This window comes from Labeo rohita, chromosome 24 (genome assembly GCF_022985175.1).
Source record: "Labeo rohita strain BAU-BD-2019 chromosome 24, IGBB_LRoh.1.0, whole genome shotgun sequence".
NCBI lineage: Eukaryota > Metazoa > Chordata > Actinopteri > Cypriniformes > Cyprinidae > Labeo > Labeo rohita.
The window spans coordinates 16,428,689-16,455,423 of record NC_066892.1 but is presented as its reverse complement, the minus strand read 5'-3'; the positions used below and the strand labels follow the sequence as shown (position 1 = coordinate 16,455,423).

The 26,735-nt window shown below is 35.1% G+C and overlaps 2 protein-coding genes across 5 annotated transcripts in view; both read left to right on the top strand.

Annotated features, from left to right (window-relative positions):
* Positions 1–18,883, top strand: part of LOC127155486 (polycystic kidney disease 1 like 1) — a 28,583-nt gene extending 9,700 nt beyond the window's left edge. For 2 of the 4 annotated variants that reach the window (XM_051097712.1, XM_051097710.1), the window contains exons 15-54: positions 56–121; positions 232–408; positions 520–597; positions 741–883; positions 982–1,102; positions 1,186–1,309; positions 1,394–1,586; positions 3,232–3,288; positions 3,388–3,606; positions 4,384–4,629; positions 4,703–4,819; positions 4,896–5,044; positions 5,124–5,224; positions 5,378–5,573; positions 5,819–5,902; positions 5,992–6,199; positions 6,295–6,401; positions 6,511–6,727; positions 8,423–8,596; positions 8,726–8,845; positions 8,991–9,057; positions 9,166–9,263; positions 9,353–9,476; positions 11,520–11,643; positions 11,756–11,840; positions 11,967–12,128; positions 12,235–12,353; positions 12,425–12,538; positions 12,621–12,744; positions 12,842–12,922; positions 14,135–14,265; positions 14,397–14,631; positions 15,353–15,454; positions 15,538–15,678; positions 16,207–16,341; positions 16,445–16,657; positions 16,762–16,923; positions 17,019–17,186; positions 17,750–17,808; positions 17,912–18,883. In XM_051097712.1, the coding sequence (XP_050953669.1) occupies positions 56–121; positions 232–408; positions 520–597; positions 741–883; positions 982–1,102; positions 1,186–1,309; positions 1,394–1,586; positions 3,232–3,288; positions 3,388–3,606; positions 4,384–4,629; positions 4,703–4,819; positions 4,896–5,044; positions 5,124–5,224; positions 5,378–5,573; positions 5,819–5,902; positions 5,992–6,199; positions 6,295–6,401; positions 6,511–6,727; positions 8,423–8,596; positions 8,726–8,845; positions 8,991–9,057; positions 9,166–9,263; positions 9,353–9,476; positions 11,520–11,643; positions 11,756–11,840; positions 11,967–12,128; positions 12,235–12,353; positions 12,425–12,538; positions 12,621–12,744; positions 12,842–12,922; positions 14,135–14,265; positions 14,397–14,631; positions 15,353–15,454; positions 15,538–15,678; positions 16,207–16,341; positions 16,445–16,657; positions 16,762–16,923; positions 17,019–17,186; positions 17,750–17,808; positions 17,912–18,341 (5,771 nt within the window). In that variant the 3' untranslated portion in view covers positions 18,342–18,883. Of the gene's footprint in view, positions 1–55; positions 122–231; positions 409–519; positions 598–740; positions 884–981; positions 1,103–1,185; positions 1,310–1,393; positions 1,587–3,231; positions 3,289–3,387; positions 3,607–4,383; positions 4,630–4,702; positions 4,820–4,895; positions 5,045–5,123; positions 5,225–5,377; positions 5,574–5,818; positions 5,903–5,991; positions 6,200–6,294; positions 6,402–6,510; positions 6,728–8,422; positions 8,597–8,725; positions 8,846–8,990; positions 9,058–9,165; positions 9,264–9,352; positions 9,477–11,519; positions 11,644–11,755; positions 11,841–11,966; positions 12,129–12,234; positions 12,354–12,424; positions 12,539–12,620; positions 12,745–12,841; positions 12,923–14,134; positions 14,266–14,396; positions 14,632–15,352; positions 15,455–15,537; positions 15,693–16,206; positions 16,342–16,444; positions 16,658–16,761; positions 16,924–17,018; positions 17,187–17,749; positions 17,809–17,911 lie in introns of those variants that run through there. The other 2 variants (XM_051097711.1, XR_007825606.1) reach the window with 2 other exon arrangements.
* A 1,692-nt stretch (positions 18,884–20,575) lies between these two features.
* Positions 20,576–24,669, top strand: pdia4 (protein disulfide isomerase family A, member 4). Its single transcript, XM_051098697.1, has 10 exons — positions 20,576–20,888; positions 21,116–21,281; positions 21,366–21,571; positions 21,658–21,796; positions 21,901–22,106; positions 22,196–22,354; positions 22,463–22,614; positions 23,410–23,566; positions 23,681–23,914; positions 24,034–24,669. Exons 1-10 carry the CDS (start codon positions 20,801–20,803, stop codon positions 24,447–24,449), a joined length of 1,923 nt encoding a protein of 640 aa, XP_050954654.1. The 5' UTR covers positions 20,576–20,800; the 3' UTR covers positions 24,450–24,669.
* Positions 24,670–26,735: the final 2,066 nt, after the last annotated feature.

The window sequence follows — 26,735 nt, the reverse complement described above, 5'->3', positions numbered from 1 at the left end:
ACAGTACTGAATGACAAGCGTGTCGCTCATATGAGATTTTTGGTGCTGTTTATAGAGTATGATTACTATCATTTTGGAATTGAAGAGGCTGATCCTGGTGTCCCTGTCGGCAGACCAACAGGTACACATTTTATGTTCTACATAAAAAAAGCAATAATGATCTAATTGCTAGTATTTAAATGTTACTCTGTATTTAACAGTGTCTTATGTGTGTGTGTGTGTGTGTGTAAGGGGCTGATTCAGTGGGCTTTAGTTGGAATGAAGGATCATTCCCTCACTCTTATGACCATGAGGGTGATAATCTAGTGGACCCCAGCCTGTTTGGCCCGGCAGTGTCAGAGAAAACCCTACTAGATCTGAACAGACAGCTCATTCATCAGTCTGTGTTTGAGTCATACACTCTCACAGGTACATGCGAGCACTCACAAGAAACTTTCAGAATTACATAAAGATTCCTAATCACTCATTTTACATACGGACGTCAAAAATGAACTTTTGTTTGTCTTCTTGTTCCTTTAGGATTAACCTCTTCGGATGTCACATTTAAACCCTTCATGCTTAAACCAAAGAGTCTTTATTTGCTTGAAGTGTCTGCGAGTGAGTTTTCCAACTTGTTTTGGAAATTCATAATCAAGATTCCTTTTACAAATGGAAATTGCAAACAAATAAATGATTGTGATTTTTTTGGCCTAACGCTATTTGCATTTTCTACTCTTTTTTTTTTTTTCTCTCCTTGTCAGTTTCTGAGAAGCGGCTGCAAGGGAAAAGCCAGCTGTTCTTTCACACTCAAGCTGTTCCTGAGGGAATGAGCTGCCAAGTGCAGCCCAACACAGGCTATGAAATCCACACTCATTTCAGCATCTTCTGCTCCTCTGGAAAAGAGGTCTACGTTTTTTCCCACTCATATTTTAAATTAGATTTTTAAGAATGATTCATTTTTTCTTTGATCTGATCTTGATGTAATTGTGTTTCTGTGTTCAGGATCTTGTGTTTGAATACAGTTTTAGTGTGGGCAACAATGTGAGGAAACTCCTTTATGAAGGCAGGGATTTCCAGCATTACTTTAGTCTTCCTAGTGGAGATCCTAATGATGATTACAAAGGTACAAAAATTTAACAATAAAGAATCACACAAACAAGCCACATCTCTTTTTATTCTCAAAAAATCTCTCGTTTTCCCCCACAGTCACAATCTATATTGAAATCAAGAATCGATTTGGAGCAGCAACCAAACCATGTCCTGTGAAAGTGACTGTACTTCCCAGCTTTCAGAGAAGCTCGTCCTCTCAGCTCAAACCTGATCAAGAACTGTGCGAACACAATGAAATAACTCAATATATGAATTCTCACATCTTTATCTGATGTATTTAATGGACTTTTATTTCTTCTTCCAGGTACATGTATGGAGTGGGTAACCTAACCAGTCTGAGTAAGATCGGAAGCAACCAAGACATCGTCAACTACATCTCTCTTTTAACCACGGTGCTGAACCGCTTGAGTCTAGACCCGGATTCCTCTGTCGACCTTCTGACACTCACACGCACCTCTGTCATTACGGCTGCCTGTCAGCTGTCCATCACTGATAAGGTCTTAACTAGGCAAAGCCATTGTATTTTACAATATATAATTGATATTTGCTAATCAATATTAAAAAAGACTTTTAACCAGTATTATTTTTATATCATTGATATACTATTACAGTTTTTCTAATATTTTTAATTTGATTTTATTTATGTTTTCTTTCACATGAACTAAGTTTTTTTAGTCATTTTTTTTAGTCATTTTTAGTTTTTCTAAAATATGTCTATGTAGTTTTTTTATTTGTATTTATTAGCTTTAGTTCATTTATTAGTTTTTGTTTATTAGAAATATACAGCTAGCTAAAACTTGTTTTAAATAATGTTTATCTCATTTTAAGTAATGAAATTTTTTTTAATGGTTTTAGTTTTAGAGTGCTTTCACACTACCTTAAATTATCCATGACTTTAGTACAAATAAAACCAAAAAAACATGGTTACTATAAAACCATGGTTTTGCTACACTAACCATATTTTAACCATGGTATTTGTAGTTAAACTGTGGTTATATAAATGGTAATCAACACACCAAAAAAAAAACATGGTTACTACACTTATACTATAGTAAAACCTTGTTTAATTTTCGTAAAGGTAGAACTTTTGGTGCACACACAGGTTTGTTTGACATCAGAATTCAGTTTGTTTGGATAATGTGAATGGTGTTTCTGAACTCAGGTGCGCACCTACGAATTGTACACGAGACCGCCTGGGTATGTGGTTCATGTGAACTCCTTTACGGGTCGCATCTGATGTGAACGCAATCGTACTAAAACACAGAAGTGAACAGCTGTTAATGAAGTATGAATAGAGGGTTTTCACTTACGTCATGATTTGGTCAGCTACCCGGATATGCGGGTATATTGGAGATACTCAGATGTAAACAACAGCATTGACTGCACAGTTAATGTACTACTGAATACCTTGTTCTGATAATTTGTGCTGTCTAAACCACTGAAAAATGTGTGGAAGCTGCTAAAGCATATAGAGAAGGACTTAGTAAGCAGGAAGGGGCACAATGTTTTGACAAACTAAAGTAAATAGGTGGTAAAGATACATACGAGCAGTATTAATTAAAATAAGAGACTAATATTTCACCTATCTGACTGGAAATGATAAGAACAAACACAAATGTTGTCAAGATTTTTGCCCTGGAAATCCTAATTGAGTTTGGCCAACCACAAACGCCTTTTGTCCTCAGTTTTGTGTACTCTTCTCCTTGATTTGTTATAACTTTTGGCAGTCTATAGTACTCCAAATGTTTTTCCCCATCCGACCGATTAGCGCAGCCCAAAATGTAGGTTATGTCTTATTTCTGGTCGCAGAACTTGACTTTGGTGTTCTTTTGAACCTTTACATTACAGTGGTGACAAATAACCACTTGTGTCACTCTGTGTTGGTGCTTTGGTAATGAATCAATATTTTTAAAGTCCGAAGTAGGCTACGCAAACATTTTGCTGCCTTCTGCATAGTCGTTAGTAACTAGTAAACAGCTGCCACTTTGATGACGCAAGCGTACAAAAAAAATAAATAAAAAAAAAGCAGGGAGGGGGAAGCAATTAAACTCGGATTCGGACCAGCAATCGAAGTGTGAAAGCACTAGTTAACCATAATAAAACTGGTATAATGACTCTGTTCTTTTTTTTTTTTTTTTTTAGGGAATTTTATTTGAAGCAATTCACAAACTTACTGATTTGATAAGAGTCTCCAGTCAAGTAAGTGTAACCCAAGCTTAAAGAATATTATGAATTTAATCTCAGCTAAAGTTGACAAAGTTAACTTGCATATTACCATTTATCTTATATCTGATTTAGGTGACATTTTACAGTGCCAAAGAAGTAATTCAGCATGTTCACGACATATCATCCCTCTCACATGAGTCCAAGCCTCCAGGAGGCCATATTCTAGACACTGGGATGGTGAATGCTTTGGTTTCTCTCCTGTCTGGTGTTTTGGAGGCTCCAGTGCTCTCTTCCAGACCAGGACAACAACTCATAAACAAAGTGCTTTACACCATCACAGATTTAATACTGGTAAGAAAAGCATCCCTGATGCAATGTTGCTGTGTTAGTTTACAATATCACATTAACATGTCCTGCTAAAATCTTTTCTGTTTGAGAAAATTAAAAGCCCAAAATGTCCAGATCACAATGCCTCTCTGAACCATCATGTGATCAGTTAATTTCTGCATTATATTTGCTGAATGAAATCCAGTACTTGTTTCTTGCTAATTTTGTGGTCCTTGCTTGCTAAAAGAGTGTTTTGCAAAGCAAATCACACTTTCTCACATAATATGATGCAAATAATTTTGTGTCATTTTGTTTTCAAAGATGAGTAATTCTTTTATTATTCCTTTATCACCAAAAAAACTGCCACAAAGATGTGATTCATATCTTCCTCTGAGTCAGGTTACAAGAATCTGTTCAATTTCCAACTGATTTTCACATGTATGAATCATTCAGAATACTTTATTTTATGCCTAATCCTGATTTCAAGATTAGAATGACAGCTAGTGGGAGAAGAAAATGCAAACATGACCCAGATTTGTTCTGCTGGGTGTTTTACTACATCCAAACAGTGACAGAAAATTACAAATTTAGTGAAAAAGCCTATTTATTTGTAATCTTATGTAAATAACTGAGCACTTTAACATATTTTTCCACTCCTTTGCAGATTGTAAGTTCAAGGACACATTTTGAGTACTTCTCTTTGACACTAAAACTTAAACTTATGACATTTGCCTGCTTTTGTTTTAAACAGATGACTTCTGAGATTCTGTATGATACTAACCTTGTGCATTTTGTTCACAGGAGTGTGTGCTGTCCAGCAATATGTTGCAGTACAATCTGAACACCACGTTCATGGAAGTGTTAGCCTGGAAGTATGACCGGTCTCATTCCGTGGTGAAAACATTTGGCTTTACTGCGTTCCACCTCACTGATTTTCTGGAGATGCAATTTCAGCAATGGAGCAGCAATAGCCAGCACAACCCCTGTGTCATTACCTGGCTCACAGTGTACAGGCAGAGCCCATACCGCTGGTCCAGACACGTGCAGGTACAATATACAAGCATGGTTGAATTTAAAAAAAAGTGCTTTAATTACATTCTAACTGAATGCAACATTACAGCTCAGTGGAGAGACAGCAGACATTCGGCTCTACAACTGCACCACTAGGAAGGAAATCAAAATCCGACATCTATCCACACCAGTTACTATTGAATTTCAGAGGAAAGCGAAGACAAAAGTAGAAACTTTTTACTGCTTGATCATAAAATAGTGTTTCTTTATTTGTTTATCCTGATTTATCTTTGTTCCAGCAGAGTCGACATAGACAGTTCACTCTTCAGCGCAGTCAGATAAACACTCATCAATTTAATATCACGTCACAGACCCTTCAGACAGCCTTTCAGATCACTGTGCAGTTTAACAGACCAGCTGAACGCCCCTTTCCCATCCTGCTGCTCCTTAGGTAAGCTTGTTGCTGCATTTCAGTAAAAGCCTTCAGTGTTTTAATCATCCTGAAGATTAACTATAACATCTGCTTACAGGATGTATGAGCAGCCAACACCTAATCTATACAACGAACAGAAAATATATCACTGGAAAGGACAGAAAGCTCACATCTTCCTCCCTCAATCCTATTTGCAAGGTTTGGTGAAACATTTTGTGTCCATCCATCCATTTGTCACAGGATAAACTAAAACATTTAATGTTAGACTAAAACATTTAAAGATACAAAAATATCAGTTTAATTTTAAACAAATTTGCATATGCATTCTTAATTCCTTGTCTTTATCTCCAGCTGCTGGTTCTGTCTACCTGAGGCTTCTCAGTGCAGACTATAATAAAAACCCTAGCAACAAATACATTGCCAGAGCTGTGAACTACTCGCTTCACATTGAATCTGTGGACTGTCTGTCCTGGGATGGTGTGAAAGAGTGGAAGCCCAGTGGCTGTTTTCCTCATGGTGGAGTTTCGCCAGACAAGATCTACTGCAGGTACAGATTATACAATAAATGCTCCATCTAGTGGTGAGACAAAAAACTAAAGTTTAATGTGTTTTAATCTTGTATGCTTACCTTCAAATGGTCTTACATATAGGTTTGAAATTGATTCTTAATATAGTGTTGCTTAATATCAATTACTGCGTCAATCATTTACTCTGTAGGCCAATATGATCTGGCTCTGTGCACTAATAAAAACACTAAAAAATGTGTTTGATGGGTTTTGTTCTTTTTTTCAGTTGCAACCACCTGGCGTCATTTGCAGTATCACATGAGAACATCACAAGCAGCTACAACTCTGCAGATGTTTCGCAATTTATCCAGTACACCTGCATTGCCTCTCTCCACATTTATCAGATCTGAATATGGTTGTTTTTCAACTTACACTTACAGATATGTTCTTGTCTTGCAGCTTCAAAACCAACTACATACTGATAATTTTTTCAGTAATATTCCTAGCTCTCTATGTGGTGGTGCTGGTCATCTGCAGGAAGGCTGATGTTTCCATACAGAAAACTACAGGCTCATTTCTGCTACCAGAAAATAATCCCTCAGACCGGTTCCTCTATGCTGTCACAGTAGATACAGGATTGAGATCTAGAACCAGAATGACAGCAAAGGTAGTGAAATCCTTATCAGAGATAATTTCCACATATATGAATCCATGCATTAGATATTAGAGATCACTGAATGTTTATTTATACAATATTGGCAGGTCCATATTGTGCTGTATGGAGACAAAAGTGTCTCTCAAACCAGGGAACTCAGCAGCTCTCATTCCAAACTCTTTACATGCAACTCAAGAAATACTTTTATTCTCAGGTAAATGCTTATTTCACACATTTGCCACTTTTTGAGGCAGTAACTATTAAGTTAAACCTAATGTAAATTGTTACATTTTAAATCATATTATTTAACCCATCTTATTCAGTTCCCCAGAGAGTCTGGGTCGAGTATGGAAGGTGCATCTTTGGCATGATAATGGAGGTTCATCTCCCAGCTGGTACCTGAGCCATGTGGTGGTTAAAGACCTGGTGCAGGGGTCCTGCTGGTTCTTCCTGGGCCAGTGCTGGCTGGCAGTGGATGAGGGAGATGGAAGGGTGGAGAGGAGTTTGGTTGCTTCTGACGTTGGACTGACATTTAAACAGGTGAACCCCTATGTTGTTACTGATATACAGCTGGTTAAATGTGGCTATATAGATTTCTATGTCTGTGCAGTGTCTTTAAAGTGATAGTTCACCAAAAAAAAAAAAAAAAACATTCTGTCATCATTTACTGAGCATTATGTTGTTCCAAACTGGTGTGCATTTCTCTCTTCTGCTGAAGAAATGAGAAAATATTTTGTACGTTGATAACAGTTTTGGTTCCCATTTAGTCAGTGGGAACTGAAACTGTTTAATTAGCGTTCTTCAAAATATATATTTAGATTTTTTCTGCAGAACAAAAACAATCTTGAGCGTGAACAAAAAAACAACATGAACGTGATTAAATAATGACAGAACTTTAATGTTTCGGTGGACTGTAGGTCTAAGTTTATTTTATCTGACAGCAGTGCTTAGTTTACATTTTTATTTTAAATAGATTTAAATGTGTTTAAATAACACTTTAAAAATGTATTTATTGTTATATGTTACAACAACATCTTTGTTTTTCCATTTGATAATGATTTCTCCCAGTTTTGGTTAAATTTCTTAAAGTTTTACCTTACAATTGTAAAAAAAAAATGTTTTAATACAATTGTTTCATATATTTTATATACAATTTATTTTGAGTTATATATTTGCTTATTACCTTATTTTAAACAGTTTGTTATAACAACATCTTTATCCATTTAATAATAACTTCTGCCAATGTTGGTCACATTTCTTAATGTTTTACCTTACAGAAAAAAATTAAATAAAAGAAGATATATAATAATAATAATAATAATAATACAGTTATTTCATATATTTTATATACAATTTATTTTGAGTTATATATTTGCTTATTACCTTATTTTAAACAGTTTGTTATAACAACATCTTTGTTTATCTATTTAATAATCATTTCTGCCAATTTTGGTTAAATTTTGTAACTTACCTTACAAATTGTAAAAATAATAATAATAATTGTTTTATATATTTCATATATAATTTATTTTGAGTTATATATTTGCTTATTACCTTATTTTAAACATCTTTGTTTATCTATTTAATAATGATTTCTGCAAATTTTGGTTAAATTTCTTAAAGTTATACCTTATAATTATACAAAAATGAATGCAATTGTTTCATATATATTATTTTGAGTTATATATTTGCTTATTACCTTATTCTAAGCACAGTTTGTTATAACATCATTGTTTTTCGATTTAATAATAATTTCTGCAATTTTTAAAAGTTTTAACTTGATTACAAGTGACTGAAAAGCTTAAAATTTTGGCACTTTTTTTTTAAAGCAAACATAAAAATTTAAGGCAGCAATTACAATTTCAGAAAATCCAGCATTGCCTTTATTGGAATAAATTACATTTTAAAATATACTAAAATAGAAAACAGCTATTTCAAATTGTAATAATATTTAACAAATATTTATTTTATTCTGTTTTACTGTATTTTTAGTCTTCTTTTTTTTGTGTGTTTGGAAATTAAACTTAAAGGTTTAACATTTTGGTGAGTTGATTATTTTTTTGTCATGTTTTCAATTGATTGCATTCCCTACTGGCCAGCACAATACAAAAACATAATAATTAATAAATGATGTAATATGTCTGCTACTTAAAATGATTGTTTTCTCGAATATATCTGTTATACAATTTAAAACAAACATCTTGTGTTTTTTTCCCTTCTGTGTATCTGTGAAAGTTCCTATATTTGAAACTCACAGAATACCTGGAGGACTTTCACCCGTGGCTGTCTGTGTACAGCCGTCCGTCTTTCAGCTCTCACACACACACTCAACGCTGGAGTGTGTGTCTGCTGCTCCTGCAGGGCTATATGTGTGTCAGCACAGTGCTTGTAAATCTTCTGGAAGAACAGGTGTTCAACACACAAATCAATACATGTCAACAAATACTGTCAACATGTGTGTGTTTTTCTTAAGTTTACTTTCATTTTCACAATATTGAGACCTGTCTTTGTTGTTTTCTACTGTACACCAATGGCCAGTGTTTTGTAGAGATGGGGCTTATTGATGTTTCACCGGTTTCCATGGTAACAGGGCTGTGCGGTGCTCTCGCTGTGCTGCCGGTGGGGGGTCTGGTGTCCCTGTTGTTTCGTGTCGGCAAGGTCAGAATTCCCAGGCTGCCTGAAATTGTCCCTCCATTTCTTCTTGCTACACAGTTCAACGTTAGATCTTCTGCATGCATTCATTCAGACAATTTGTATTTATTATGTCATATATATTTAATTATTGTTCCTTTATCTGTTTTAGACCACATCCAGTAGTTTGTCTGGAGAGCAGTATAAGGTCAAGGTGCCTGATGTCTACTCTGTAGAAGGCATGATTTATGATTTATTTTATACATTTTCCTTTTTTGTTATCATGTGTCTATTATTCAAAATAGTTTTAAGCAAAACACTTTCTACTGGTTTGTCTGTTTTCACAGATCACCATGATGCACTGCTGATCAATGATTGTGCATCGTATCCGTCCTGGAATACAGTTTCCCACTGGACTCATGGATCATGTAAAAAAGATTACAGGGTATAATGTACAGATCAGTTGAATATGCTTGACATTAGAAGTATTTTAGACTACATTACTAAAGACAGTGCAAATGGTGTGTTGCTCAGGACTGGAAAACCTCAGATTCAGCATCTATGTCAAAACTGCAAGAGGATCCTCATGCCATTTTAGAGATTGTAGAAGACTCCATGTCTGATGTAAACAGCAGATCACATGATAAATGCAAATGGGGTAAGTCTGATCTCAAATCACACACCTCTGCAGGTTTGTAAATTTATTAGTTAAAAATTATGTCAATTAATTGTGTATTAAATTAACATTTAATACACTACCAGTCAAATGTTTTTAAAAAGTAAGATTTTTAATGGTTTTTAAAGAAGTCTCGCATTTATTTTATCCAAAGTACATCTACACTCTTAAAAATAAAGGTGCTTCACGATGCCATAGAAGAACCTTTTTTGTTTAAATGGTTCCATAAAGAACCTTTAAAATCTGAAGAGCCTTTCAGTTTTACAAAAGGTTTTTTGTGGCGAAAGAAGGTTCTTCAGATTATAAAAAGGTAAGAAAGAGATGGTTCTTTATTTTTAAGAGTGTAAATCAATAATATTTTGAAATACATTTACTATTTAAAATAGCTGCTTTCTATTTGAATATGTTTTAAAATGTAATTTATTACTGTGATCATAGCTAAATTTTCAACATTATTACTCTAGACTTCAGTGTCACATGAGCCTTCAGAAATCATTCTAATATGCTGATTTGCTGTTTAAGAAACATTTTATTATTGTAATTATCAATATTTAAAACAGTACATTTTTAAGATTCTTTGAAGGATAGAAAAATCCAAAGATCAGAATTTATCTGAAATAAAAAGCTTTTGTAACATTATACACTATACCATTCAAAAGCTTGGATTCAGTATATTTTTATCTATTTATATCTATATCTAAATATGTGTCTATCTATCTATTAGGAAAGAAATTATAAAAATTAATACTTTTATTCAGCAAGGATGCTTTAAATTGATCAAAAGTGATGATAAAGACAAAATAAAGATAATGTTACAAAATATGCTTCTGACCTTTCTATTCATCAAAGAAACCCCTGAAAAAATTCTACTTAGCTGTTTTCAACATAATAATAATAAATGTTTTTTGAGCAACAAATTAGAATATTAGAAGGATTTCTGAAGAATCATGTGACTGGAGTAATGATGCTAAAATTCTTTGAAATCACAGGAATAAATTACGGTTTAAAACATATTGAAAAAGAAAACAGTTCTTTTAAATAGTAAATATATTGTACTGTTTTTGCTGTACTTTGGATCAAATAAATGGAGGCTTGGTGAGCAGAAGAGACTAATGTTTTAAAAACCATTAAAAATCTTATTGTTCAAAAACTTTTGACTGGTAGGGTGTTTGATAAATAAACATTTATTAAATTGCTTATTAATAAAAATTCACCTTTAGATTATTACTGTAACTAATAATTATGTGTCCAATTTTTAATTTCCAACATATTTTGGGTTCATTTTAAGCCAGCCATATAGTAATTTTTAAACAGTAGTTGAGTTGAAATAAATACATAAATAAATAAAAACCTACCCAGCAGGTTGATCAAACATTTAAATATTTAAAAAAAAATGAATATAATTTTAATATAGTTTTTGGTCAGTAAGATGTTTTGTTTAAAGAGCCAAAGAGTCCTAAAAAAAGTGTCACAATTTCCACAAAAATATGAACAACTGTTTTATAACTTTTAAATGTTTCTTGAGCACAAAATCAGCCAATTAGAATGATTTCTGAAGGACCATGTTACACTGAAGACCAGAGTTATGGAATAAATTTAATTTCATACATTAAAATACAAAATATGTTAATTTCATAGCAAGGTTCCATTTGTTATCATTAGTAAACTTCAATACTTAACAAAAACTAAGAATGAAAAATACTTTTAACGTATTTATAAATCTTAGTTAATACAAATTTCAACATTTACTAATACATTACTATCAAGCGTTGAATGTGTTCATATTATTTAATAGACCTGAGCTAAAATAAGCAATGATGAACAGTTATATTTTTATTAACTAATGTTAACAAAAATGTATAAATACTGCAACAAATGTATCGCTCATTCTTAGTTAATGCATTAAACTAATTTTATTTGTAAAGTGTTACAGAGAATTCTTTTAAGCATATTAAAAACCATACTGACCCTAAGCTTTTAGTCTGTAGTGTAGGTAAATGATCATTTATGATTTTTTTTTTCTAGAGAACCGGCAGGTTTGTGTTGGTAGAATCCAAAGTCTTCAGTCGTGGTGTTATTATGTGGGCTGGAGCCTCTGCTTGTCTCTTTCTCTTACATGTTTCATCATCACAGGAACTCTTGGAGTAAAGTGAGTCATTTTTTGTTAGCAATATATTCTGTTAGAGATTGAATATTACCTCAGGCATAGTATTTGTTTCCCAAATATATGAAAATTAGGATTTAAATTTGTTACCCTGCAGGTTCAACAAAACAAAGACTCTTCTTTGGACTCATTCTGTGTTCTTTTCACTTGTCTGCTGTGGCTTTGTACTGCATCCAGCAATGGTAAATCATCTTGATTCCGCACACATTGTGCAGACTGTGTATGGTTTCAATTTCAGATTTGGCCCATGTTTCCCGGGTTTATACAAATAAAAACCTGACATATGCTAATTTTATTTCCTCATACAGATACTTATAACTGCCATCACTGTGTCTCTGCTGCATCGAAAGAAGCCCGACTGGTTCCACAGTCTGAGTGTAAAAGAGCCTGTCACTGAATTATTGAGACACAGGGACACAGAATTTGAGGATGTCTTGGTTAGCAAATACCAGCAGCCCAATTTTGAAAAGGTAAATGGAAAACATGTCACAGTGATATCTACATCAGAGAATTTAAGATTGAATAATAACACCTGAAATTAAATTCGCATCTATTCTGCATTATGTTGATGTGCAGGCACTCGCTGCCCGCCAGAGAGCCAGGTATCTGCGTCTGGTACGGCCACCAAATTCAAGAGAGTTGAAGTGTGTGAGAGGCCTGATAAAGAAACAAACTCTCCTTCGCAAAACCACAAGGTCTTACTATTTGATCAGCCTCGATATAACCTTTTAAATTCGACTCTCAAATAACACTTTTGCTTCAACAGGGATTTGATGTTTCACCTGATCATGCTGTTGACAGTTCTGTTTGTGACCTATGGAAAGTCTGACAATGACTACAAGTACCATTTGAATCAGGCTATCAAATCTCATTTCACAAAGTAAATACCTGACATTCTCAAATAACTATATTATGAAATTGTATTATTACTACAAGAGCTAACAATGTTTTCATACAAACAGGAGTCTGCAAAATTCATTTCACTCCATCCAAAAACATGAAGATTGGTGGAACTGGACAACAACCACTTTCCTTGAGAGATTATATGACAATGCCAACTGCCATGATAAAAGAGTAAAAAATGAAGTACATTTTTAAGGATTTATTTGACATCTGTTGCTTATTTAAACCATATTTAAATGGTTTTGCAAAGAATACTGCTGATTATGTGTTGCTTTAACAGACAGATTTCAGCAGTCCTTTGTCTCTTATTGGGAGTCCAGTCATTAGAAAGATCAAGAGCACATATAACTCATCATGCCAGGTAAATCACCAACACTGACTGTTTTACAGTAAAAAGAATTTCTTTTAAGGGATAGTTCACCCAAAAATTAAAATTCTGTCTTTAATTACTCAGTCTGCACTCTTAAACATAAATGTGCTTTAAAAGGTTCTTCACAGCGATGCCATACACTGTAAAAAACTATTTGTTGAGTCAACTTAAAATAATTTGTAACCTGGCTGCCTTAAAATTTTAAGTTCAGTCATCTCAAAAAAAAAAAGTTTATTCAACTTGAAATGTTGAGTGACCACTTAGATATTTGAGTTGAATCAACTATTACCCATCTGTTAAGTTTAGCAAACACAAATATCTAAGTTGTTACTTAGTCCAACTTAACATTTCAAGTTGCCTAAACTTATTTTAGTTGACTGAACTTAAAATTTTAAGGCAGCAGGGTAACAAATTATTTTAAGCTGACTTGACAAATTGTGTTTTTTATTTTTTTACAGTGTAGAAGAACCATTTTTTGGTTGCACAAAGAACCATTCAGTCAGAGGTTCTTTAAAGAACCATCTCTTTCTTACCTTTTTATAACCTGAAGAACCTTCTTTCACCACAAAGAACCTTTTGTGAAACAGATGTTTTAAAACTTCTATATGGAACCGTTTAGACAAAATAGGTTCTTCTATGGCATCGTGAAGCACCTTTATTTTTAAGAGTGTGATGTCCAAACCAGTAAGACTTTTGTTCATCTTTGCAAAACAAATTAAGATATTTTTGATGAAGTCTGAGAGCTGCATAGACAGCAATGCAACTGACACGTTGAAGGGCCAAAAAGGTAGTAAGGACATCAATAAAACAGTCCATGTGACATCAGTGGTTCAACCTTAATGTTATGAAGCTACAAGAATACTTTTTGTGTGCAAAAAAAACAAAAATAAAGACTTTATTCAATAACTACTTCTCTTCGGAGCCTTGGATGTACGTTCACTAGGACTATTTAAACAATGTACTTACTACCTTTCTGGGCCTTGAATGTGTCAGTTGCATTTCTGTCTATGCAGAGTCAGAAAGCTCTTGGTTTTCTTTAAAAATATCTTAATTTGTGTTCTGAAAATGAATGAAGGTCTTACGGGTTTGAAGCAACATGAGGGTGAGTAATTAATAAGAATTTAAATTTTTGGGTGAACTATCCATTTAAATATATACACACATCACACATGACCGATTTATATTTTTCTTTTCAATGCACAGATCTTGAATTTGTTGGGCAAGAACAATATTAAATGCTCTGACAACCATACTGTGGAAAAGAGACACTCACTTTGTGGGAAACTTGGGTGTTATGAGGGAGAAAGTGTGAGTGTAAACCTGGGAAAAACAAGGTCAGATAAACTTATAGTTATCTTATGTGTACATCATCTGTAATGTATAGTCATAATTGTTTGCCCATAATTGTTTGTTATCTGTAGTATATAGTTATATATAAAGCATATGTGTTTCATTGGTGAAATAGGTCTGAAGCAATCAAGTCAATTAAAACGCTTCTGGATGCTGGCTGGATGACTCCTTTCACCCAAATTGTGATGATCCAGTTTATCCTATACAATGGGCCCAGTAACCTCTTCACGGCAGTCACTATTCTAGTAGAGCAAACCTCGACAGGGGCTCTGATGCCCTCAGCAAGCATACAGTCCACTAGACTCTACCATTTTCCAGCTGCCCTTGACTACAGTGTTATGACCTGTGAGGTGAGCATCTTATTATAGTCCGGACACATGCATGACAGCACAGTAGATGAGCAATACCATTAAAGAGATATTTCACCCAAATCCTCAGAACACAAATTAAGATATTTTTGATGAAATCCGAGACCTTTTCCCTGCATAGACAGCAACGTAACTGACACGTTCAAGGCCTGGAAAGGTAGCAAGGACATTGTTAAAATAGTCCATGTGACATCAGTGGTTCAACAGGACTGTTTTAACGATGAACTTACTAGCTTTCTGGGCCTTGAATGTGTCAGTTGCATTGGTCTATGCAGGGTCAGAAAGCTTGATTTCATCAAAAATAACAATTTGTGTTCCGAAGAAGAATGAAGGTCTTACGGGTTTGGAATGAAAAGATGGTGATTAATTAATTACTGAATTTTCATTTTTTGGTGAACTATAGATCACTCAAAAATGAAAATTCATCATTTACTTACTTTCAAGTTGTTCCAAACCTCCGAGTTTCTTTCGTCTGTTGAACACAAAAGAAGATATTTTGAAGAATGTTGGTCACCAAACAGTTGATGGTAGCCATTGACTTACATTGTGTTTTTCCTATGCTCTAGAAATCCAAAGCCACCATCATCTGTTTGATTCAACCCATATATTAATTTATTACATCTATATTTTATTTACCTATGTTTAAATGTGTTGTATTGTAAATATATGTAACATTTTTCCTGTTTTTTTTTTTTACTTCTAGCTACTTTTCTTTTCATTTATTCCGCTTCATATGCATTGGCAAATATATGATATGATTCAAAGAGGATGGCTTTACTGGAGAAACCTTTGGAGTTGGCTAGAGGTGACTTTTTGTGTCTTTTTAATGACTTTTATGTACTTTTCTATAGTTTACATTCTTTAATGTACACTTCTTCTTTTACACAGGTGACAGTTTTCATCTCCAGTCTTTTGTGGTTTATCTTCTCTGTGTACATCTTTATGCTAAAAACAGAGATGATTGATTTCCTGCAGAAGGAGGATTTTAAATTACCTGTTGATCTAAGTCCCATCTTCTTCAGTGAGCAGGTAGGACAATGCAGGTTAGTTCATTATGACATTACTTGTATTGTATTCCTATTTATCCCACTATATAAAAAATGCCATAATGTGAATTAGTTGCAGATAAACATTACAGGAGTAAAAAACTGGCATTGTATACAGTTACATGGCATAAAGGGATCGTTCACCCAAAAATGAAAATTCTGTTATTAATTACTCACCCTCATGTCGATCCAAACCCGTAAGACCTTCGTTCTTCTTCCTAACACAAATTAAGATATTTTTGATGAAATCTGAGACCTTTCTGACCCTGCATAGACAGCAATGCAACTCACACATTCAAGGCCCAGAAAGGTAGTAAGGACATTGTTAAAATAGTCCATGTGACATCAAGGTCAGAAAGCTCTTGGATTTCATCAGAAATATCTTACTTTGTGTTCTGAAGATGAACGAAGGTCTTAGGGGTTTGGAAGACTTCCTGCCAGCTTTCTGAATTTAAAAATGTTATTCATTTCCAAACATTTAATTTTTAACTCAAACATATTTTATTTACAGCTTTTTCAGTCTCTCCTTGGCGTTGTTGGCAATTTGCTTCTCCTGAAATGTGTGTCCTTACTACGGCTAAACAAAGTAGTGGCAGCAGCTGCGTCTACTTGGAAACTGATCTTCTCCAACCTGCTTTGGTTACTGGTAGCCTATTGATTTACATAACACAATATGTTGAAATCAGTTCACCCCATTAACGTAACCACAGGCTACTTCCATTAAATTACTTTTCTTTATTTCTATTTAGGCACCTGGTGTTATTGTCGCAATGGCCCTCTCTGGTCTCCGCAATTTGATCTTTCATTCATTCCCAATCACCAGTATCACTAGCTCTGCCCATTTGCTCTGCACTCGTTTCTTTTGCATGAGCCACTTTGGTGACATTCACCTCCAAACACAATTCCCATCAGCACTTTATTTTGGAGCTATATTCTGCGCTATGATTTCATTTAATGCTACGGTATGTATTGGAATATCATAATATTAATGACACACAGTGTGTATTTGAGTGCAGTTATATCTCATACATAGTTAAAAGTATAACTTATATGAATTAATTTTCAGGTATTTGCCACCCTTACCTTTTTTGTGAAACAATCAAAGAAAGCTAACAAAAGAAAACATTTACTGAATGTCTTTGAGCTGATCTCTTATGTCAAAGACAAGGCTTTACTCATCATTGGCAAAGCCAGTCACAAGTCAGCTGACCAACAGGTCCACACTAATGTAAGCAGGCTATATTCATTAAAACAGATTTAATATAGAAATACTATTGACTGCATCATTTTTACCCAAGGATAAATGTGGGTTTCTTTTCACAGAACTTTTACTTAGCAGAGTTTGAGGATCTCATGGATGAGCTGTTGTTTCATCTCTGCACCATGTCGGACAGTCTCCTCAACAATTTGCCAGCAAAAGAAACTGTATCTGAAACCCAGAGCAATTTCTCTTTGCCTCTTTCTGGGCGAGTTTATAGCCCAGACTCAGAGGTGATTATTTCACTTTTGCACAGCTGTACTGTACAAGTACATATATATGCAACTTGTGTGTATTTTGATATATTTATACAGTAATAGTGATGTGCTATTAAATGATTTCTGAAGCACTAGCTATAAAAGGGAAAAAGGTTATCTATTAAAATGTATATTAAATTAAAGGAATAGTTCATCCAAAATGAAAATATGTTGACAATTTACTCTCAGGCCATCCAAGAGCTGAGTTTGTTTCTTCATCTGAACCGATTTGGAGAAATTTAGCATTTCATCACTTGCTCACCATTGGATCCTCTGCAGTGAATGGGTGCCGTCTGAATGAGAGTTCAAACAGCTGATAAAAACATCACAATAATCCACAAGTAATCAGTAAAACTCAAGTCTATTTATTGTCTTGTGAAGCAAAAAGCAGCATTTTTGTAAAAAAGCAAATCAATCATTAAGGCCTTTTAACTTTAAACTGTTGCTGCTGGCCAGAATTTCTCCAAATCTGTTCAAATGTTAAAATGTGAAAAATTATATATATAGCTGCAGCAATGGCATATTCTTGTTTTGTATAGAGTGCAATTTGTGAATGCCTGGATATCAGCACTGCCTCATACAGGGAAAACGCTCAAAGGTAGACTTTCTTCTATATCAAATTCCAAATATAGTAGAGTTGAAATGTAATATGAATGAATGTCAAAGTCTATCACTGTAACATGTAATTGTTTCACTTAAAGATTACCACTTGAACACAGAACGTCCCAGTACTTGAAAGGCAGAGGAAGAACACAGCAGGAGAGTATTTCAGGAGGGCCGAGGAATTTCAGAAAGTACGTCAAAGATCCAAGCAGAGAGTCAGATGAGACTGGACAGACCCAAATTCGTTCTTTAAGCAAGCATTGTGCACCAGCTGAGTGGAAAGACAAAGTGTACATTAAATCATCACTGCTGCCTGATCCAAGCAGGTTGGCAGATGAGCATAATTGTGCTTTTAAGACTCAAATCATCACACAAATGAAAAGGCACACTCTTCTAACCTCATCAGCTTGCAAAGTGAACATGGGTCATAGAGAGTCATATATGTTTAATGCATTGTGTATTGAGGGAATGGACAATTCTGTGCAAGGGCAAACAATTATTCCAGGGTGCACTGAACAATGTATGTAATATAAGAAAAAATTGCTGTTCAGTTTAACTGCTTTATTCCAGAAGAGAATTAGTATTTTCAAACTATATTCCCTTTACTGTTGGGTTTTTACAATGATCCTTTGTTAACAATACTTTAAAAACCTTTTGTGTTTTTTAAATTGTTTGCACAACTGATTACATACCTCAAATGTGATATTTGATTTGCATAAAGCTGCTAAAATGCTACTATCACTAGGACATGTCTTAACATGTTTGACAAATTGGACCATTTTTTTAAATATACAGTTCAAAATCAAAATTATTCAAGCCCCTTGACCTGCAAGACATTTTGCTGCAAAGAACAAAATTTTGTGAAAACAATTAAACAAAGGCATCAGTACACTATTAAAAAAAGTTTATTAATAGACATTTGAGTGATTCCCAGAATGTAAGTTGATGAATAATAATAATAAAAAAAAATCAAATTGGCTCTAAATGTTCATGTTCAAAATTATTCAACCCCCCAAAAGTCCAATTTGGTGCAGAATCTTTTATTCTTTAAAACCATCAATAAACGCTGTTTGGACGTGCTTAGAAGCTTCTGTCGTCTCTCTACTGCAATATTGGTCCATTCCTCACCTGAAAAAACTTTCAGATCACTAATAATCTTTGGTTTTCACTTTGCCACTGCTTTTTTCAAATTCAACCAAATATTTTCAATGAGAATTAAATCTGGAGACTGAACAGGCCACTCAAGAACATTCAGTGACTGATCTCTAAACCAAGCATAAGTAGATTTGGATGTTTTCTTTGGGATGATTGTCCTGCAGGAAAGTCCATTAATCATTAGCTTAAATCTTTACACCAAAGGCATCATAATTCTTGCCAAAATGGCCTGATACCTCAAAGAATCTATGATGTCCTTCACACAGTTATGTTTTTGACTTCCTACAACAGTAAAACACCCCAGTAACAGGATTGGGTCCACCTCAATGTTTGACTATGGAGATGGTGTTCTTCTGCTTATAAGCTTTACCTTTTTTGCACAAGAAATACTGTTGATCCACAGGTCCAAAAAGTTCCAGCTTGGTCATATAACTCCATAAAACATTCTTCCAGAACTCCACAGGTCTATCTAAAAGAATTTAAGCATATTCAAGTCACTGTTTTATGCTCTTTTTGGTCAAGAGTGGCATTCAGCAAGATGCCCCAACATGAAAACCATACTCGTCCAGTCTTCTTATACTGTAGTCTGCACTGAAATGTTTTTCCTCCTTTCATTGGTTCATCTTGAAAATCTTTAGCTGTACATTGCAGATTTTTCCTCAGCTGCTCTGATGAGACATTTTATGATATTATGCTTTTTCTTCAACACCCTCAAAGGTTTTCTGGTACAACACATTCGCTAAGGAATAAGGCTGCCAGCTGTGTCTCTAGGAACCTGTAATGTCTTGGAAATCTTAATATAGCCTAAGACTTTCTAAAGTAATAAAATTATTTCTTATCTATAGCTTTTGTGAGATCTCTGTTGACAGTCATATTAGCTACTCAAAATTCAGCACATGCATGGGCTAACTGTATGTATGTGTAACAGCTCAAGCTAATTCTGTTTTCTAGTAGTTTCTAAAGGTTTAATTGTGTTTTAAGCCAATTTTGTTCCTCACCATACAAATGACTAAAACAGCAACGTTGAATAGGGTTGAACTATTATGACAGCTGTTATTAAAAAGTCCTAGAACGTAGAAATATTACATTGCATATTAACATTATCACTTTTAATATGCCAGTAATCTGTTATAGATGCAATTTTTAGATGCAAGTCCTGGATCAGCTTGTATTTGTAAAGTACTGCAGTCTCTGGGTGGTTGAATAATTTCGATTGCAACTGTAGCAGTTTCAAAACTCATGTTTGGGGTATTATTGTTAAAATTTATTAAATTAAATTCAGTTACTTTGAAATTTAGAATTAAACTTTCTATTGCCAAAAGACCTTTATATATCTACCCCTTTTTCTCATTTACTATTTCTACACCCATACTGTCATAATTCAGTTTCGTGTAAATGTCATTACTTCTACAACCTCAAAACTTCAGTCGTAAAAGCAGTAACTTTTTCCTAGTAACACTTCCTGGATCTCGTCTTATCTCTTGCACTAATCGTCCAATCAGCTTGTAGCCCACGACAGACCACCCAATTGCGGTTCCGAACGTGCATGAACTGCGGACTTGAGTGGCGATCGATGATTGGCCGAGTCCTTTCGCTGCCAGCCAATCAGAGCGTGGCAAGTCAGTCAAGTTCAAGTAAAGGAGTGGGGAAGCGAAGTAAGAAAAAGCATTTAGAGAAAAATGCGTGAGTTGTGATGAGCTGAGCCAAATCATTTAATGCAAACGTTATCATAACTATCACAGTATTTATTCCTTTGGTTAGCAGTGGTAGCAGTGTATGCATCTCGGTTTAATCTATTAAGCTAACTAAAGGAGGCGTGAATATTAGATAACATGAAGAAGATAACCCTTCTATTGATTGTGCTGCTTGGAGTGACACACTTCATATTGCCAAGCCGATGCGAAGAAGATGCCAAAGCTGGTAAGATATCAGTTGCAGATATCTAACACGCTTGTGTGCTTTGGGATATTCAGACCCGTTGCACATGCTAGCTAGCTTCATGTATTGTTGTTTAGGGCAACACTGCATGTTGTGGAGACCATAGAGATATTTTTGTTGCACTACAACAAAGATCTGTTCTTATAAAACAGGAAATATTAGTTGATATAGCTTGATGCATGTCATATTTGTTAACCATAACATTTTAGATTCAGCAGAAGATGTTGGAGAGGAAGATGATGATGAGGATGATGATGATGATGCAGATGACACTGAAGTCAAGGAGGAGAATGGGGTGCTGGTACTGACAGATGAAAACTTTGACACCTTCATGGAGGGCAAAGACACAGTGCTGGTGGAGTTCTACGCACCATGGTAAGTTTCGTTTGCTCTGCATCCGTAGGAGACACGTCATTGGCTTTCAAAGATCTTTGTCATGCAAATATTAAATTTTTTCAGGTGTGGCCATTGCAAACAGTTCGCTCCTGAGTATGAGAAGATCGCTAAGACGCTAAAGGAGAATGACCCACCGATTCCCGTGGCAAAGGTTGATGCCACTAAGGCTAGTGCTCTGGGTAGTAGGTTTGAGGTTTCTGGATATCCCACCATCAAAATACTTAAAAAAGGGGAGCCGGTGGACTATGATGGGGACCGAAGTGAGCAAGGTGGGTTAAAGAACTTTCATCAAATTGCTGTGAACTTCTTCCGAGTGCATTGTTATTCAAACACGGTTTTAACTTTCATTTTTCAGCTATTGTGGAACGAGTTAAAGAAGTTGCCCAACCAGACTGGAAACCTCCTCCTGAGGCCACCCTAGTCTTGACTAAAGATAATTTTGATGATGTGGTGAACAATGCAGACATCATTCTGGTGGAGTTCTATGCACCCTGGTTTGTATATTTAGATTCCTGTGCAGGTTATTTATTAACTCATGATGTAACATCTTTCCATCCTTCTTGAAGCATCAGTTAATCCTGTGTTTTAATTCAAACAGGTGTGGCCATTGTAAGAGACTTGCACCTGAGTATGAGAAGGCTGCTAAGGAGCTCAGCAATCGCACTCCTCCTATTCCACTGGCTAAAGTTGATGCCACTGCAGAGAGTGAATTAGCAACACGATTTGGTGTTTCTGGCTACCCAACTCTTAAAATCTTCAGAAAGGGCAAGGCTTTTGACTACAATGGACCACGGGAGAAGTTTGGTAGGTCAATCACCAATTGTCTTGGTGATGGATTGATTTTGGAGATGTTGGAACTTGAGAATTACAATATCTTCATTCTTTTCCTCTAGGTATTGTTGATTATATGTCAGACCAGGCTGGTCCTCCATCAAAGCAGGTTCAAACTCTAAAACAGGTTCAGGAGCTCATCAGAGATGGCGACGATGCTGTGATTGTAGGCGTTTTCTCCAGTGAAGAAGATGCAGTATATGAGATTTATCAAGAAGCATGTGCGTATTAAGCTGTCTGGAAGTCCTTCTCAAATGCATTTAAGTAAGAGAAAGATTTGATGTGTACTTTTTATTTTCTTTCTAACCACTCGTTGTCTCTTCCTGCAGGTAATAGTCTAAGAGAAGACTACAAATTTATGCATACTTTCAATAATGAAGTCGCAAAATTCCTCAAGGCTTCACCTGGACAAGTAGTCATGCTCCAGCCAGAGAAGTTTAGGTCTAAATATGAGCCAGCATCGCATTCACTAACACTTAAAGTAAGTTCTGAACTTTTATTGTTTGTGTGAGATCTTTGCGAACCAAGTATGACACTGTTGTAGTAACATTAGAGAAATGCAAACTTTTGTGTGTCCAATGTCAATAGAGTGTTTTCACGACATGCCATCCATTGGCAGCACTGAATGTAATCAATGCCACTGAAACTAACAAAACTTGCATATTTTGCTGATTATTGCTGCTGAAATGGTCAATTATTGTCATGTTTTGGGAAGAGTGGAAAAGACTGTCTGAGGAACAAAAGGCATTTGTGGTTAGCCAAACTTAACCAGGATTTTCAGGGCAAGAATCTTAACAACATTTGTGTTTGTTCTTTCAATTTCCGGCTGGGTAGGGTAGGTTAAATATTAGGATAATATTTTATTTAATACTGCTCATACGTATCTTTATCACCTGTTAACTTTAGTTTGTCAAAATATTGAGCCCTTTCTTGCTTACTAAGTACTTCTCTGTATGATTTAATAGCTTCCACACATTTTTTTCTGTGGTTTAGACAGTATAAATTAGCAGAACAATGTATTCATTAGTACATTAATTGTGCAATCCATGCTGTTGTTTACATCCAAGTATCAGCAATTAAATTGCAAGTATGGCCGCACATCCAGGTAACTGACTAAATCGTGATGCAAGTGCATACCCTCTATAATGAAGTGCTCACATAGTCGTTCAACATGGCAAATTCACGTGATCAACTCGAACCTACTGTGAAATCTGTATGGGAATTTCTTTTGAACAACTGTAATTTCCTAAAATATTTTTTCTTGTTTTTCCTAAAGGACTCCACACCTGCTTCAGAAGTTCAAGAATTTTTCAAGAAACACATACTGCCTTTGGTTGGGCACAGAAAACAGAGCAATGATGCAAAGAGATACACTGCACGACCTCTTGTGGTTGTTTATTACGGAGTAGACTTCAGCTTTGACTATAGAGTTGGTATGTGTTTAAATTGAGGCTGTCGCAGCACTTTGAAACTCCTGTAATGCATGTAGCTCACAGTGCAAATGCTTTTGTTCACCACTGACACAATTTGTTATCATTTCCACCCAGCCACACAGTTTTGGAGAAGCAAAGTGCTTGAAGTTGCAAAGGACTTCCCAGAGTACACATTTGCTATCGCTGATGAGGAAGACTATTCTGATGAATTGAAGAGCCTTGGGCTCAGTGAAAGCGGAGAGGAGGTGAATGTTGGCATTCTTGGTGAGGGAGGAAAGAAATATGCCATGGAGCCAGAGGAATTTGATTCGGATGTGCTCCGAAGCTTTGTCATGGCCTTCAAAAAAGGTAAAGTATTGGTGTGTTATGTATGTTATGCATTGCATATGGAAGTGCACGACTTCATTAGCCTTAAGAAATCGTGGTCCTTTAAAATCAGTGACTACATCCTTTTTCTTCTCTGACAGGTAAGCTGAAACCTATTGTAAAGTCCCAGCCTATTCCTAAGAGCAACAAAGGACCGGTGAAGGTTGTGGTGGGCAAAACTTTTGATGAGATTGTGATGGATACAAAGAAAGACGTTCTTATCGAGTTCTATGCACCATGGTGTGGCCATTGTAAAAAGCTGGAGCCAGATTATACAGCTCTCGGAAAGAAATACAAGAACGAGAAGAATCTTGTCATTGCCAAAATGGATGCCACTGCTAATGATATTCCTCATGACAGTTATAAAGCAGAAGGTTTTCCTACCATCTACTTTGCTCCCAGCAACAAGAAGCAGAACCCAGTCAAATTTGAAGGTGGCAAAAGGGACGTGGAGGAATTAAGCAAATTTGTGGAAAAACATGCCACAAAATTATCACAGAAAAAAGATGAGCTCTAAGAGATTTAGAGAAACCATGAACTTTATACAAATGCAGTTCCCTAAGAATGGAGGTATTCTGGAGGGCTTGGTGACCTTCAAAAAAGAGAATGTTTTGATTTGATTTTGTACTTTCTTTTGTTTCTGGAATCAAAACATTCAGTATTTTCATTCCAAAGCAAGCACTGTTTATTAGGTTTATTTCTCCCAAGTCTTTTAAATAAAATAATGTAAAAACATACTTGGAGTGGTTGTCATAAATAACTTCTGGTTTGTTAACCTTGCAACAGGTTAAGTTTACCACAATTTTAAGGTCCAAACACTCCCAAAAACCAACAAAAAAAAAATTAAAATAATTTGCAATAATAATTTTTCTAAGGAAAACCTAATCTGAAAGGTCTTTAGGACTTTCACTAAATCGGTTGGAACCGAGAACTAATAATAAGCCTAAAATCGGAAAGATGATGGTATAAACAATTAGATCATATGATTTAAAAAGTAGGCTACTTTAATAGTGAAATTACAGAAATAAAAGGTGTTATCAATGTATATGAGCTGTTATACAGAATTGGTTCAAAGTCAGAGCTGGAAACTTCTTGGAAAAAAATGTCTTTTCCCACAAATTTTGTATGTATGCAAATTGTTTCATATAAAAGGTTCACATTTCCAGTAATTGCGTGGTTACTTCTCATTCGTCATATTGTATTTTCAAAAAGTTTTGGAATATTTGTCCTCTGTCCACACAGTAATACATAATTTAATAAGAACGGTTGGGTTATATTGACCTATTAAGATTTTGCTTGTCTTCCTTATAAATATATTTATTTTATTAAGTTTTAATTATTAAAAGGCAAATTATTATTTTTGAACAGTTTTCTTTGTAAAAGGCAAAATCATACTGATTTCAAAGTTAAGAATGAATTAGTTTGAATATACATTGAACCAAAAACTATCATTACAACTTAGCTGATAATTCAGTATACTTTATTTTTGACAAAACATCCCATGTTGTAGTAGTGAAAGAAATGTTTTCTTAGCGACCACATCACATCACAGAATTTTAACTTGCATACTAAAACACAACTAAAACATACTACAATACTACAAATTTGTATAACTGTACTAAAAGTTTGTTTATTTCCCCCAAATAAAGGATTATGTGTTCCCGTTTGTCACTACCGAAACAGTGATGACATGTTTCGGTTGTGACTCTTTCGGTAGTGACAATTTTATGGGATAACACCCCGCAAAAAAATCCCTCCGATGTCACTACTGAAATTTCACCAAAAGTTTCGGTCGTGACTGTTTCTGTGACAATTTTAGATAAATTTGAACCTAGCTCAAATATGCTAATTAGCACATGGTCAGCTAGCACAGTTCTGAACAGTTGTACACATATAAAAACTAAATGTTGAGGAATAACTCCCAAAAAAGTGTAATTATAGAAAAAGGTCTTTGGTAGTGACGTTCCTGAAAGTTACACACAGATTTTTCATACTTTTGAACACATTTACCTCAAAATAATGGGGCATATCTACTCAAACCTTATAAAAGAGAGTGACACATATAGTTAAAATCAGTCGACCAATCGACTAAAACACTGTTTTGTGACCTTTTTTCTTCTATTTTTTTTTTTCTTACATGAAGTTTTATAAATTACAAAGAAAGAAGTGAATTTTCAACTTCACGTTTTAAAAAAATCAAAAAAGATATAGGAAAAAAAATGCTAAAATTATTTAGATACAATTTTTCTAAGTTGAAATGTAGGGGTTAGGGTTCAGGACAGCCACCTTCCAATTGCAAGGACCCAATAAATGATGGTTTTGAATATTTTAATGCTTTTTAAATGTATTATTTTTATTTTTTTGGTTGTGGCACAGCAGTTTTCAGCAATTCCGTAGAATGGCCCATATTTGGCTTTACTGGGACGTTTTAGATCATACAAATTCCATGCTGTGAGGCTGAAAATCAAGTGATGACGTAGGAGTCTCTGAATCATGTTTCGAACTGTTCGAACGAACCGACTCGCGGAAATAATTCGGGTTGCCCATCACTATTGTACGCCGATGGCGTTGCCCCCATTGAAATTCTATGGGAGTGGGTGGTACTTAATGAACCGGATGACCCAAGTCCAAACAGTCCACAGGAAGTCCCTCAGTTAAATGCGAAAATAGAATGACATGTTGACTGTATCGATTCCCTGGCCATATGGAAGTGTTTTCTCCCAGTAACTGCAGCATGCCTTTCCCTCTGTCTGCACTAAAAGAAAGTAGCATGATCTTGAAGTCTTTGCATTATACTGTATCG